At 43.6% G+C, this 16147-nt stretch overlaps 1 protein-coding gene across 1 annotated transcript in view; it reads left to right on the top strand.

Moving 5' to 3' along the window:
• ADGRB1 (adhesion G protein-coupled receptor B1) overlaps positions 1 to 16147 on the top strand; it is a 341354-nt gene that overhangs the window by 246413 nt on the left and 78794 nt on the right. Inside the window, exons 19-20 of the mRNA XM_058174889.1 lie at positions 9848 to 9951; positions 12391 to 12493. Of these exons, the coding sequence (XP_058030872.1) occupies positions 9848 to 9951; positions 12391 to 12493 (207 nt within the window). The remainder of the gene's footprint in view (positions 1 to 9847; positions 9952 to 12390; positions 12494 to 16147) is intronic.

The following is a 16147-nucleotide window of genomic DNA, read 5'->3' as shown; positions in this document are numbered from 1 at the left end:
TAAGGGCTGTTTATGAAGAATTTGTTTTGGACTAAGCTGAGAATGAATTAATTCTCAGCTGTTCTATTAAAATAAGTTTGTTCAATAAGTTTGTTGAATTGTGTACTTGGGCCTCGGTCACAACAGGACGGAGGGTGGGGGAGGAGGAAGACTGTGGGGTCCTTGGTTGGGCTCTGAGCTTGATTGTTTTCTGGCCGATGTTTCATTACCCAACTAGGTAATATCATCAGGGCTAGATCGGTAGTGGGGTTTAGGCGGAGGAGAGGTGGAGGAATAGAATAGAATAATAGAATTGGAAGGGACCTTGGAGGTCTTCTAGTCTAACACACTGCTTAGGCAGGAAACCATATACTATTGCAGACAAATGGTTATCCAATCTCTTCTTAGAAACTTCCAGTGTTGGAGCATTCACAACTCCTGGAGGGAAGTTGTTCCACGAATTGATTGTTCTCACTGTCATGAAATTTCTCCTTAGTTCTAGGTTGCTTCTCTCCTTGATTAGCTTCCGTCCTTTGCTTCTTGTCCTGCCTTCAGGTGCGTTGGAGGATAGGTTGACCCCCTCATTTGTGTCAGCCCCTCAAATATTGGAACACTGCTATCATGTCACCCCTATTCTTTTTTTTTTCATTAAACTAGACATACCTGATTTCACTGATGCTTGAAGTTACAGAAGCATCATTGCAAGAAAGAAGTTGGATTTGGGGGGGGGGGAGGAGGAGGAGGAGGAGGAGGAGGAGGAGGAGGAGGAGGAGGAGGAGGAGGAGGAGGAGGAGGGGGATCCTTGGTGCTCTCTGAGCTTGGGTGTTTTCTTGCAGATATTTCATTACTCAATTGGAGTAATGGATTCTCTTCAGGGAAGGTTGAACCCTTGGCAAGGATTCTTCTTGCTAGCATTGATCTGTAATAGAAAACTTTCGTCTTAAAGTGAGGAGACAAGACCACGAAGGATTTGAGAAACAAGAATTAATTTATTATTTGCGCAAATAGGACACAGACCCCCACTCACGTGGAAAACAAAGGTCTGAGCCTCGAGCAAGGCTCAAGCATAATCTTTTATATCTTTGGTTACAGATATCACATAAGAAAAAGAAGAAGTTATCCTAATTGGTTGTCACAGACAAAAGCCCATATATGGACTACCATTATCATACACCATCTGGATACATATGTTGATGCTATCGATGCTCCTTTCTTACCACATATAGTTACTGGAACAGGTTACAAAGAACAACCTGTAGAAATATTCCTGTGCTTGACAGAAAGCTTGCAACACCACCCCTCTGCCAAGCAATATACTTCCGCTTTTATGTGACGCGTCGACTTCTATCTCTAATACATCTTGTTATAATCCTAACAAATAAACATAAAGCACTTGTATTATAAAGCATTGGGGTCCTGCTTCAGATCTAATCTGTGATGGTATTTTTCTTTCAAATCCCTTCCCAGAGATCTCCATGCATCAGAGAATAATAAGAGTTGGAAGGGATCTTGGAGATCTTCTAATCCAGTCCCCTGCTCAAACAGGAGACCCTCTACTGTTACAAATGGCTGTCCAATCTCTTCTTAAAAGCCTCCAGGGATGGAGCACCTACAACTTCTGGAGGGAAGTCGTTCCACTCGGTTATTGTTCTTACTCTCGGGAAATTTCTCTTTAGTTCTTGGTTGCTTCTTTCCTTGATTAGTTCCCATCCGTTGTTCCTTGTCTTGCCTTCAGATGCTTTGGAAAATAATTTAACCCCTTCTCTTCTCTGTGACAACCCCTGAAATATTGGGGGACTGTGATCATGTCACCTTTAGTCCTCCTCTTCATTAGACTAGACCAGGGGTCTGCAAACTTGGCTCTTTTAAGACTTGTGGACTTCAACTCCCAGAGTTCCTCAGCCAGCTTTGCTCTTTTAAGACTTGTGGACTTCAACTCCCAGAGTTCCTCAGCCATCTTTGCTCTTTTAAGACTTGTAGATTTCAACTCCCAGAGTTTTTCAGCCATCTTTGCTCTTTTAAGACTTGTGGACTTCAACTCCCAGAATTCCTCAGCCAGCTTTGCTCTTTTAAGGCTTGTGGACTTCAACTCCCAGAGTTCCTCAGCCAGCTTTGCTCTTTTAAGACTTGTGGAGTTCAACTCCCAGAGTTCCTCAACCATCTTTGCTCTTTTAAGACTTGAGGACTTCAACTCCCAGAGTTCCTCAGCCATCTTTGCTCTTTTAAGACTTGAGGACTTCAACTCCCAGAGTTCCTCAGCCATCTTTGCTCTTTTAAGTCTTGTGGACTTCAACTCCCAGAGTTCCTCAGCCATCTTTGCTCTTTTAAGTCTTGTGGACTTCAACTCCCAGAATTCCTCAGCCATCTTTGTTCTTTTAAGACTTGTGGACTTCAACTCCCAGAGTTCCTCAGCCATCTTTGCTCTTTTAAGACTTGTGGAGTTCAACTCCCAGAGTTCCTCAGCCATCTTTGCTCTTTTAAGACTTGTGGACTTCAGCTCCTAGAGTTCTTCAGCCAGGTTCAGTTTTGGAGCACCCACAACTTCTGGTGGCAAGCTGTTCCACTGGTTCCGCTGGTCTTCATGTGCACGGGAGTGCCGGAAAGTTTCCGGCAGGTGCATGCAAACTGGCCACCTGTTCTTCCGGTTTCTGGCATGCATGCGCGTTTGAAGACCAGCTGGCATGTGCATGCTGGAAAGTGGAAGATCATCTTCCCGGCACGAGAGCAACCGGGAGGCTGCTCTTCCGTTTTCCAGCATGCACGCGCGCGCATGCTCTCGTTACCAACACCGGACTAGACATACCCAATTCCTGCAACCATTCAAGCTTTGCTTCTTCTTTGATTTTTGTTGTTGTTGTTAGTTGCGAAGTCGTGTCCGACCCATCGCGACCCCATGGACAACATTCCTCCAGGCCTTCCTGTCCTCTACCATCCTCTGGAGTCCATTTAAACTCACGCCGACTGCTTCAGTGACTCCATCCAGCCACCTCGTTCTCTGTCGTCCCCTTCTTCTTTTGCCTTCAATCTTTCCCAGCATTCGGCTCTTCTCCAGTGAGTCCTTCTTTCTCATTAGGTGGCCAAAGTATTTGAGTTTCATCTTCAGGATCTGGCCTTCTAAAGAGCAGTCAGGGTTGATCTCCTCTAGGACTGACTTGTTTGTTTGCCTTGCAGTCCAAGGGACTCGCAGGGGATCTTCTCCAGCACCAGAGTTCAAAGGCCTCAATTCTTTGGCGCTCAGCCAAAGAATTCTTTGATTTAGTTTTCATCAAATCTGGACTGCGTAAGGAAGATCAGTATGGCTGCTCTGGAAATGTCACATCCACTTTCCCTGTTGGCATTGCAAAAGGAGGTGAAAGGAGGTGACACACAAGTTCCTGACATTGTACATGAAGCGAGTCGAGCATGAAGGAACAGCCATCGGTCGAGACTAGAGCTCAGTGAGAAGACCATTGTTGCTTTGCCTTGTTCCTTTTCTTGAAACGGTTTCATCTTTTGAAGAAAAATTGCAGAATTCTTCCCCTCTAGCAGCATTTCCAGCCTGAAAATGAGCTACCTCCATGGATACGTCAACTCCCTGACCTCCGGACCTTTAGACGCAAGCTGAAGACATTCTTGTTTCATCGCGCAGGGTTGGCCTAATAGTTTTTAATGGGGGTTTTTAAATCGAGTTTTAGTTTTTTTATTGAATTTTAGTTGTTAGCCACATTGAATGAGTCTTTTAATAATGTTTTTAATTTTTATATTTCTGTTTTATTTGGCTGTAAACCACCCTGAGTCCTTCGGGAGAAGGGCGGTATATAAATCAAAACAATAAATAAATAAATAAAATCTGGAGACATCAGCCTGGTTTCCTTTCAACCAATCTCCTTGAATCTCCTTGAATCTCGCATCATAACCCAGTGATGTTTTTTTTAAAGCTGATGGTGGCATTCAGGATGTCTTTGACTTGGTTAGGTTTGATGTTTTTCTAGCCAGGGATGGAGAGAAAGGAATGTCGTTGTTTTTCCTCAAAGTATGTGTGTTTGGAAATATCAGCAGGGCATCATCTATATATTTGAATTGAGTCTTTAACATGATGGACAAAGTGGTGAAATCTGGACCAGTTTGCTATCAGCTTGCCAGCTGCTCATGCACTTCATGCACCAAACCCGTGCTGTGCAAGCATGTACAGTATGCGCCAAAACGAGGGTTGGGAAGGTAAGTAGAAGCGAGAGGGGGAGCAGCTGTGGTGCGCGATCTAGCTTTGCTAGAAAGCAGGATTTCCTGCTTTCTAGCAAAGCTAAACCCCATTGCTGCACAGCTGATCGTTGGAAATTCTGGTTCGGAGGAACCGGTAGCTTTTTAAACTACCAGTTCAACCAAACCGGTAGCTAACTAGATGTCGTGTCCCATTCCTCCTCTGATGGCCGGGCCTGGGAAGTCTGTATCAGGCATGGCCACGAAGCCTCTGCAGCTTTGCCAAAGTCCTGTCAGAGTTCTCAGGGCAGGCAGGAATCCAAGGTGTGACTTCAGCAACCAGATGAGACTTTGCCTGACTCAAGGAATGCCAAAAAGCAGATCCTTTATATAGGCCATGGGGTGTGGCTCCATGACTCAGCACTTATCCAGGCCTGCCCCTCCCTTCCTTTTGCTGACGTCGCCTCTCCATTCTCCGGAAGCGGGGATCCGTCCACTTTTCGTCCTCCTGCTCAGCTGCCGGCAATTCTAGCTCGTGGCTGGCTTCGTGCTCACACACTGTAGGGAGGTTTGTTTGCTCAGTCTGTCCGGGCATGGTGCCAGGGCTGGGGGCTGGAGGCATGCCAGGCCATTCTTCTTCACTATCAGTCTCTGGCTCAGATAGCAGGAGGTGGGAGGGGCCCGGCTGAGGAGAGGAGGGTGGGCGATGCACAACACTACCGGTTCACCCGATAGCTTTTTTAACTGCTGGTTGAACCAAACCGGTAGCTTTTTTTTTTTTTTACTATCGGTTCACCCAAACCGGTAGTTTTTATCACTGCCAGTTCACCCGAACAGGAGGAAACCGATAGCATTTCAACCCTGGATGGACAGATTCTGTTTGAGAAGTCTGGAGAGTGAAGCTTCTTCAAGAAAAATCAGAAATAGAATAGAATTTTATAGAATAGAATAGAATTTTATTGGCCAAGTGTGATTGGACACACAAGGAATTTGTCTTGGTGCATATGCTCTCAGTGTACATAAAAGAAAAGATACGTTCATCAAGGTACAACATTTACAACACAATTGATGGTCAATATATCAATATAAATCATAAGGATTGCCAGCAACAAGTTATAGTCATACAGTCATAAATGGAAAGAGATTGGTGATGGGAACTATGAAACGATTAATAGTAGTGCAGATTCAGTAAATAGTCTGACAGTGTTGAGGGAATTATTTGTTTAGCAGAGTGATGGCCTTCGGGAAAAAACTGTTCTTGTGTCTAGTTGTTCTGGTGTGCAGTGCTCTATAGTGTCGTTTTGAGGGTAGGAGTTGAAACAGTTTATGTCCAGGATGTGAGGGATCTGCAAATATTTTCACGGCCCTCTTCTTGATTCGTGCAGTATACAGGTCCTCAATGGAAGGCAGGTTGGTAGCAATTATTTTTTCTGCAGTTCTAATTATCCTCTGAAGTCTGTGTTTTTCTTGTTGGGTTGCAGAACCGAACCAGACAGTTATAGAGGTGCAAATGACAGACTCAATAATTCCAATTATCTCTAAAATAAAAGCATTTTGGGGACGAGTGCCGACCTGGATGAATGAAAACCTTCATAGATATTTGCACAGGTAGTCCTCGACTTACAGCCCTTTAGTTAGTGACTGAAATTGCAATAACACTGAAAAAAAGTTAATATGACCTTCTTTCACATTTACGACCATTGTGGCATCCCCATGATCACGTGACCAAACGGGTCACGTGATCCCCTTTTGCAACCTTCTGACAAGCCAAATCAATAGGGAAAACCGGATTCACTTAGCAACCGGGTTACTAATTTAACAAGTGCAGTGATTCACTTAACAAGACAGGTCGTAAAATGGGGCAAAATTCACTGGGTCTGTGAATTTCTGAATAGGACAATCCCACCGTGGGACAAGAGTTACACTAAGATTGATTGATTGATTGATTGATTGATTTACATTTCTATACCGCCTTTCTCCGAAGACTCAGGGCGGTTTACAGCCAAGTTAAAAAGACATATACAAAAATTAAAACACAATATTTGAAATTTAAAAATCTGAAACCATAAGGCCGAATATTAAAATAACAAGCAATAAAACCGCTCAATTAAAAATTACTCTTAGGCCAACCCTGCTCGTTGAAACAAAGAAGTCTTGAGCTCGCGCTTAAAGGCCCGGAGGTCGGGAAGAAGGCGTAGCCCCAGAGGCAGTTCGTTCCATAGGGTAGGTGCCCCAACAGAGAAGGCTCTACTCTTCTACTCTTACTCTCTTCGAAGATCGAAGAAAGAGTGGAATAGAATCATTAAAGAAAGGTTGCCAAAGGATGGACAAAATAAAATGTGAATGACAAAAATTAAAAAATCTTTTTTTTAAATTATTTGAAAGAATTAAATTGAATTGTTGAATTGTCCCAGAGCAAGTTGGCCATGGCGAGTTGCCCCATTCTGAAATTTACTTAACAGATGTTTTGCTTGACAGTGGAAATTTTTAATTGTGGTCATAAGTTGATGACCTCTGGTATTCTATGCATTTATATAAGAGTGTGTGTGTGTGTGTGTGTGTGTGTGTGTGTGTGTGTGTTAAAGGTGATTCCACCTGCAGGAACTCACTGATAAATCATGATTTCTATTGTGGTTTCCAAGATTCTGTACCTTAGTCTAAAATGTTTGCATTCCAAAGCCCATTGAATGCATTTAGGCAAAAAAAAAACCCAAAATGCACAGGTACCGTATATGTGGTACCTTGCTCAATAATAGTACCTGTGAGAGGGATCTTGGAGTCCTAGTGGACAACCATTTAGATATGAGCCCGCAGTGTGCAACAGCTGTTAAAAAAGCCAACACAGTTCTGGGCTGCATAAACAGAGGGATAGAATCAAGATCACGTGAAGTGTTAATACCACTTTATAATGCCTTGGTAAGGCCACACTTGGAATATTGCATTCAGTTTTGGTCGCTGCGATGTAAAAAAGATGTTGAGACTCTAGAAAGAGTGCAGAGAAGAGCAACAAAGATGATTAGGGGACTGGAGGTTAGAACATATGAAGAACGGTTGCAAGAACTCGGTATGCCTAGTTTAATGAAAAGAAGGACTAGGGGAGACATGATAGCAGTGTTCCAATATCTCAGGGGTTGCCACAAAGAAGAGGGAGTCAAACTATTCTCCAAAGCACCTGAGGGTAGAACAAGAAGCAATGGGTGGAAACTAATCAAGGAGAGAAGCAACTTAGAACTAAGGAGAAATTTCCTGACAGTTAGAACAATTAATAAGTGGAACAACTTGCCTGCAGAAGTTGTAAATGCTCCAACACTGGAAATTTTTAAGAAGATGTTGGATAACCATCTGTCTGAGATGGTGTAGGGTTTCCTGCCTGGGCAGGGGGTTGGACTAGAAGGCCTCCAAGGTCCCTTCCAACTCTGTTGTTATTTATTTGTTAAGTCTGTGTGATGCAGGCATCCTTTGTTGTGCTTTGTTGCTGGGGTTTGATACTAATCTTGGAAATGGATGCATTTTAAAAATATATAACATTCTCTTAGTATATAGAGACACGTTCAGCTGAAGAAGTTTTACTTGTATCTCTCTAGCCACAAATATCCACCTGCTGAACAGGATTCTCCCATACCTAAAAGAAAATAAACTAGCCTCTAGGAAGATTTAGGATAAGCATCTATGGCAGCAAAAGTACAGAATTCAAATTAGGAGAGGAAACAAAAATCAAGCCATTTAAATACAGATAATCCTTGAGTTATGACTGGTTGCTTAGCGGCTGGTTTTGAAGTTACTGCAGACCTCCTCAAGGCTGCCTCTAACCCAGTTTCAAAAATTCCCATGGCTTCTTTTCTGTCACAGGATTGCGTTAATGCCACCTCCCACCGGCCGGTACGCTCCCATAGAGAGGGTCTTCTCAGGGTGCCGTCAGCCAAACAGTGTCGGCTGGCGACCCCCAGGGGGAGAGCCTTCTCTGTGGGGGCACCTACCCTCTGGAACGAGCTTCCCCCAGGACTTCGACAACTTCCTGACCTCCGGACCTTTCGCCGCGAGCTTAAGACATATCTATTCTTCCGAGCAGGACTGGCTTAATAGGGTTTTTAAACATGGATTTTATTGGGGTTTATTTTATATTTTGTATTGTATTTTAAATTTAGGCTTTTTTTTTTTGTTTGTTTACATTTATACCCCGCCCTTCTCCGAAGACTCAGGGCGGCTTACAATGTATAAGGCAATAGTCTCATTCTATTTGTATTTTTTTTTTTTTTACAAAGTCAACTTATTGCCCCCCCCAACAATCTGGGTCCTCATTTTACCTACCTTATAAAGGGTGGAAGGCTGAGTCAACCTTGGACCTGGTGGGACTCGAGCCTGCAGTAATTGCAGGCTTTGTGTTCTAATAACAGGCTTCTCTATTGCCTGAGCTATCCCGGCCCCTTTATTGAATAAGTTTTTTAAATAGTTTTTTTTTATTGTAATATATTGTATTATTTTATCTGCCTGTTCACCGCCCTGAGTCCTTCGGGAGAAGGGCGGTATAAAAATTAAATTACTATTATTATTATTATAAATTATTACTTGCAACACCCAGGGTAGTCACGTGACTATGATTTAGGAGATATTTTTTGCATTTAAAAGATAGTCCTCGACTTACGACCATCATTGAGCCCGGCCTTTCTGTTGTTAAGTGAGACAACAACCGTCTCAACAACAGAAATATTGGGCTCAATGATGGTCGTAAGTCAAGTGAGTTCCCCCCCCCCAATTTCATCACCTTTCTTATCAGAGTTGTTAAGTGAATCACTGCAGTTGTTAAGCCAGTCACATGGTCATTAAGTGAATCTGGCTTCCCCTCTGGCTTCTGAGACGGACACAAAAGAGGAACGTGTGACCCCGGGACACTGCAACCGTCATAAATCTGAGTCAGTTGCCAAGTGTCCGACGTTATTATGGGCGTGCTGCCAAGGTCGTAAGTGTGAAAAACAATCGTAAGTTACTTTTTTCACATCCGTTGTCATTTCAGACAATCACTAAATGAATGGTTGTATGTTGAGGGCTCCCTGTAGTTCTGGTTTCCGGCAAAAAAAAAAAAAAATGCCCACTGGATATCATGGATTTGCTTAATGACCCCAGAGTTCACTTAACGGCTGTGGCATTTGCTTAACACAAAGGTTCTAAAATCAGGCGGTGGCCCGCCGAACGACTGCTATGACTTACAGCCAGTGGTGGGATTCAAATAATTTAACAACCGGTTCTCTGCCCTAATGACCAGCTGGGTAGGTGTGGCTCGGTGGTCATGTGACCGTGTGGGCGTGGCTCAACTCAACGTCACTCACGTCAATGGGCGCTTCGCCTTAGCTGTTACAATATAATAAGGGTTAACCAGAGAGGCAGTTTCTGTAAGCAGGGCGATAAAGATTAGGCTAGAAACAACACCAGAATGTTTCAGTTCCTTACAGGATTAGCCCTGTAAAGTGGGAAAAAAAACAAAATAAGATTTCTTCCAACAACTGGTTCTCCGAACTGCTTAGAAAGTTAACAACCGGTTCTCCCAAATAGGTGCGAACTGGCTGGATCCCATCACTGCTTACAGCCATAATTCCAGGTGGTCATAAGTCAAGAACTACCTGTCATTGGTATAAAACTGAATCAACAGAGGTTCCCTCATGAGCATCTTCATGCTTCTCTTTTTTCTCTTTTACAGAATGCAGAAAAAGTGCTCGTCCCTTCGGTCACGTTGATCGTTGGCTGTGGGGTATCCTCCCTAACCCTCCTTCTCTTGATCATCATTTATATCTCAGTCTGGAGGTAAGTCTTGGACTTCTCAGCATCAACTATTTCAACTTCCTCTTCTCTCTGAAAAAAAAGTTTGCAGGGGGCTCCTGAAAACTTAGGCAGATGTGTTGTGGCCTGCCGGCCACCAGGCCCTCCAACAGAGGAGGAGAAGGATCGGAGTCAGGGCCAGCATCAAAGCATCAAGGAGATCCTTGAGTCTGTGGCTCAGACTGGTAAGACAGTCTGTTATTAACAGCAGCTGCTTGCAATTACTGCAAGTTCAAGTCCCACCAGGCCCAAGGTTGACTCAGCCTTCCATCCTTTATAAGGTAGGTAAAATGAGGACCCAGATTGTTGGGGGCAATAAAAGTTGACTTTGTATATAATATACAAATGGATGAAGACTATTGCTTCACATAGGGTAAAAAGCCGCCCTGAGTCTTCGGAGAAGGGCGGGATATAAATGCAAATAAAAAAAAGAGGGAATGGAGCTGTCAGATACAGAGGTGAAGCCTGGGCTGTCCATCAGCCCTCAGATGGAGAGTCAACAGCTCCCAGGTCTGGACGTGGCTGATGAGGATGAGGAAGAGCAGCTGGGTCCAGTGCCTGATGCGCAGATGCAAAGAAGGCAGAGGAGAGGAGAGCAGTGGAAATCTATGGGCTGGTTCTTGGGAAGGAAGAGCCACCGCTGCTAGCAAAGCCCCAATCTAGCTCTGGGGATAAAAGGCAGGGGGCAGAGATGAATAGGTGTGGCAGACAACTATTCATCTCCCAGACTTGTTAGCCGGCATTGAGAGAGAAACTTTTTGCTGGCGCTGCTGGCGCTCCTAATAAAAGAATATTTGAGTTCACCTCAGAGCAGGGGTGAAATGTAAAACTTGTTACTACTGGTTCTGTGGGCGTGGCTTGGTGGGGGGGTAATGTGACTGGGTGGGCGTGGTCAACTTTTTTTTTTTTACTTTTAAAAGCATTTTTTCTACAACCTCTTTGGGCAAAGAGGTTGTAGAAAATATGCTTTTAAAGGGTTCTGATTATCAGGCAACTCAGCTGGGATTGCCAGAGGAAAAAATGCTTTTAAAGGGTTCTGACGATCCCAGCTGAGCCGTGTGATCATCAGAGTCTCTCCTTTTTTTACTTTTAAAAGCATTATTTTTTTTCGGCCAAAAAAAAAATCCTTTTAAAAGTAAAAAAAAAAAACCTCTGATGATTGCGCAGCTCAGCTGGGCATGGGGGGCGGGGCTGGGATTTTTGCTACCGGTTCTCCAAACCACCCGCCACCATCGCTACCGGATCGAGTGATCCAGTCTGAACCGGGAGCATTTCACCCCTGCTTTGTCGTGTTTGGGGAGCTGGGTCAGAACAAGATGGTCCTGTTTCAGTTTCTTCGAAAGGGTCATCAAATGACCCGATGACCGCTAAGGAATATAAATCCTGCCATTCCCCCACCATTCAGCCAGAACTGGAGAAGCTTCTTGGATGAGAAGTGAAACGTTTTCAAGGGGAAAAAAAAAACCCCCGAGAATTTCCAGTTGCCTTTTGGCAAAAGCACCTTTGGGACATTCGTCGCATCTCCTTTCTCCAAATTTCAACCTCTTGTGAATTGAGTTAAGCTGAGAGATGAGATGGTCTCAAAGCCTCCTAGGGAAGTTCTCCAGCTAAGGTTGGATTCCGGATCCTAGTCTCATGCCGTAACCCAGGGGTCTGCAAACTTGGCTCTTTTAAAACTTGTGGACTTCAACTCCCAGAGTTGAAGTCCACAAGTGTCGTGTCCCCCTCCCCCTCCGACGACCGGGTCAAGGAAGTCCGTATCAAACATGGCAACGAAGCCTCTGCAGCTTGCCAAATTCCTTCGAGGTTTATCAGGGCAGGCAGGAGTCCAAGTTGTGACTTCAGCGATAGCAGCAAACTAGATGAGACTTTGCTTGACTCAAGGTTGGAATGCCACAAGCAGGTCCTCTATATAGGCTGTGGGGGTGTGGCTCCATGACTCAGCATTTATCTAGGCCTGCCCCTCCCTTCCTTCTGCTGGCGTCGCCTCTCAGATCTCCGGAAGCGAGGATCCTCCCACTTTGAATTGTCTTCTGCTGTTTGGGAAAGGGAGGGGTCAGAAGGAGTAGGCCCGAGCAATTCTAATCCCTGGCTGGCTTCCTCTGACGGCTGAGCCAAAGGAACACACGCCGTATGAGTGAGGTTTATTGGGTTTGTTTGTTCATTCCTGGAATCCTCTCCGGGGGCTGGAGGCATGACAGGCCGTTCATCTTCATTATCAGACTCGGAGTCTGATAACAGGCCCGGTTGGAGACAGGAGGGGCCCGGCTGAGGAGAGGAGGGAGGACGAGTCACAACAACATCTTAAAAGAGCCAAGTTTGCAGACCCCTACCCTAACCACTACACCACACTTCCTGTCCTCTTGAAAGTCGATCTTTGACAAGCTTTTCCTCCCCTTCTGCTTCCTTCTTCCCTTCCTGCAGGTATATCCGCTCCGAACGGTCGGTCATCCTGATCAATTTCTGCCTTTCCATCGTATCTTCCAATGCCCTCATCCTCATCGGACAAACTCAAACCCGGAACAAGGTAAATTCGAACCCAGCTCCCCCCATATCTGGAATTCAAAACCTTCACGGCAAAATTCTTTGCTTTCTTTCTGCTCGTGATTTTCGGGGCCCAAAAACTAGGACAAGCAGGAAGACGTCCATTAGCCATCTCTTTGTCGGAGAATGTAGCAAGCATGCTTAGAGTTTTAATCATGCCTAAATGCATCCATACAAAGGCATCTGAGAAGATGCTTTCTAATTGCCCTTTGTTATCTCCTGCCCTGAAGCGCAAGGCAAGGACGGGACGGGTTTATCAGGCTGAATAAATTCGGTCCCTACAGTTGCAAATGAGAAAATGACCTAAATGGAGCCGTGAAGAGAATATCTCACTTAGTATGTGAGATGTAGAAGAGACACTGTATTTAAGAGATGTCTGTCCCAGGTTCTTGAGACAGACTTGATAGGTAGACAAAAATGCCAAATTTGCCGTTAGTTAGATTATATAATAAGACGTTAAGAGATATTGGATAACCATTTGTCTGAAATGGTGTAGGGTTTCTTGCCTAAGCAGGGGGTTGGACTAGAAGACCTCCAAGGTCCCTTCCAACTCTGTTATTCTATTCTGTTCTGTTCTGTTCTGTTCTGTTCTTCTCTGCTCTGCTCCACTCCGTTCCGCTTCACTCCACTCCATTCCATTCTGCCCTTTCTCTCCCTCCCTTCCTCCCTCCCTCCCATATCTATCTATCTATCTATCTATCTATCTATCTATCTATCTATCTATCTATCTATCTATCTATCTATCTATCTATCTATCTATCTATCTATCTATCTACCTACCTACCTACCTACCTACCTACCTACCTACCTACATACATACCTACATACCTACCTACAATATCTATCTATCTATCTATCTATCTATCTATCTATCTATCTATCTATCTATCTATCTATCTATCTATCTATCTATATCTATCTATCATACACACACACACACATACACAGACAGGAAAGAATGCAGAGGAAAAACAACAAATATGATTTGTTGACTAATAATTATGATGGGGAGTTAAAAGAACTATGTATGTTTACCTCACAGAGAAATGGATTAGGGGAGAGATGATAGCCTCTTCCAATACTTGAAGGGCTGTCACAGAGAAGAAGAAGGGTCAATTTATATTCCAGAGCACCTGAAGGCAGGACAAAGAGAAGTGGATGGAAGCTCCTCAGAGGGAGATCCAGCCTGGATTTAAGGAGGAATTTCTTGATAGTGAGAACACTTAATCAATGGAACAGCTCTCCTCCTGGAGTTGTGTGAGCTCCATGGCTGGAGGTTTTCAAGAAAAAAAATTGGACAGCCATTTGTTTGATTTAAGGACTGCTGCCTTGGACACGGGGTTGGGCTAGATGACCTCCAAGATCCCTTCCAGCCCTATGATTCTATGAATAAATGATCTGCTCTTCTCTAGAGCTCTTTGTTTTCTTCCTCTGCCAATCCTAAAGCCAATGGATGATCTTGAATAAACTTTAGTACATGTACATTTGAGCTGCTGCTTTAAGGTGAATTGGGGGAGGAATATTTCTGCATTTCTTTCTGATTTGCTTCAGAAAGCACGTGAGTTTGAGCTGCTGCTTTAAGGTGAATTGGGGGAGGAATATTTCTGCATTTCTTTCTGATTTGCTTCAGAAAAGCACGTGAGTTTGAGCTGCTGTTTTAAGGTGAATTGGGGGAGGAATATTTCTGCATTTCTTTCTGATTTGCTACAGAAAAGCACGTGAGTTTGAGCTGCTGCTTTAAGGTGAATTGGGGGTGGAATATTTCTGCATTTCTTTCTGATTTGCTTCAGAAAAGCACGTGAGTTTGAGCTGCTGTTTTAAGGTGAATTGGGGGAGGAATATTTCTGCATTTCTTTCTGATTTGCTACAGAAAAGCACGTGAGTTTGAGCTGCTGCTTTAAGGTGAATTGGGGGAGGAATATTTCTGCATTTCTTTCTGATTTGCTACAGAAAAGCACGTGAGTTTGAGCTGCTGCTTTAAGGTGAATTGGGGGTGGAATATTTCTGCATTTCTTTCTGATTTAAACCCGCGCGCTAACGGCGAATCTAATCTAATCACTATAAATAAAAAATAGCAATAATATATTCAGGGTTGGTCCACTTGAGATTGTGATTTTATTCTATTCAAAATGACTGGCTTAGTTCAGTGCAATACTTGTTTTGCAGCTGTCTTCATGATACCTTTTTCAAATTTGGGTACTGTCCTCTTTGTAAACAAATTAGCAGTCTACGTGGACAGATTAAATATCTAGAATCTCTAATCTATGCTCTCCAAGCAGAAATTAGGTACCCAATTCAGCCATTCCAGCTGCTGAGCCATCAGCCCCCTCTACCACAAAGATCCTGCAGGAAAAGGGCAGTATGGACAACCGTGGGATCTGGCAGGGTGAGAGCTGTGAACCATAAACACAAAGCTTTTACAGTGTCCCAGTATAACAGATATAGTGCCCTTGCTGACCTAAATAGGAACACTAAAGTGACAGATCAAGGTAGTTGTGATACTGATAACTCAAACAATCAAGGGATTATGGTTCAAGATGAAGAACTTACTTTGGAAAAGTGTGAACCTACTTTGGAAAAGTGTGTATCAAGTATTACAGATCGGTCACACAAGAAGAGCAAGGTATCCAAAAAGAGAAGCCACCTTCTGATTGGTGATTCAATTGTAAGGGATGTAAATTTAGGAAAGGATATGGAGGTTTTGAAAGACGTCAGGTGTCTACCTGGTGCTACTGCCAGCAGAGACAAGAGACGTATTCTTAAGATAGTCAAGAATGCCAGTAAGGATTCTGATGTTGATGCTATTATACACCTTGGCACAAATGATCTGTCCCAAAAGGATGTGCTTTCTGTGCAGAATGATTTCCAGAGCTTAGGGTATGAACTTAATAGCATAGGTTGTAGGCTTAACTTTTCAGAGGTTTTACCAGTACATAAGGAACAAAAAGGTAAAGGCCAGCGTGTAGTGGAGTTTAATGTGTGGCTAAAGGAGTGGTGTAAAAGGGAAGGCTTTGGTTTTATTAGTCATGATGTCTGCAACTGGTCCAACGAAAAATTGTACAAAAGAGATGGATTGCATCCATCAAAGAAAGGGACTGAGTTACTTAGCAATACATTCACAGATTTTCTGGATAAACATTTAAACCGGACAGTGGGGACAGAGAATTAACTGATAAGGAAAATTTCTGTCCCCAGCAATCGAAAACTAAAAGGGTTATCAGTGCATGTAACATAGATGTCTGTATGGGTAAGACTATCAACCATGCTATCAAGCAAAACCAAGCATTTAACAGTGAGTGCCATACCATGTGCACTAAACCAACAGGTGGCATGAAAGTAGGGGCAGTCAACACAGGTTATGTAGACAGTAAACACAAGATCAATCCAAATGGACTCAAATGTCTATACACCAATGCACAGAGTATGAGGAATAAACAGGGTGAATTAGAAATCCAAGTAAATGAGGGTAGATATGATATTGTTGCCATTACGGAAACTTGGTGGGATGAAACTGACAAATGGAACATACAGCTAGAGGATATAAATTATTTAAAAGAAATAGACCAAATAAAAGAGGAGGTGGAGTTGCACTATATATAAGAAATAACTACATCTCTACAGAAATAGAGCACAACAA

Source organism: Ahaetulla prasina, chromosome 3 (assembly GCF_028640845.1).
Source record: "Ahaetulla prasina isolate Xishuangbanna chromosome 3, ASM2864084v1, whole genome shotgun sequence".
Taxonomy (NCBI): Eukaryota; Metazoa; Chordata; class Lepidosauria; order Squamata; family Colubridae; genus Ahaetulla; species Ahaetulla prasina.
The sequence above is the reverse complement of the archived record's forward strand: the minus strand, read 5'-3'. Positions and strand labels throughout refer to the sequence as shown.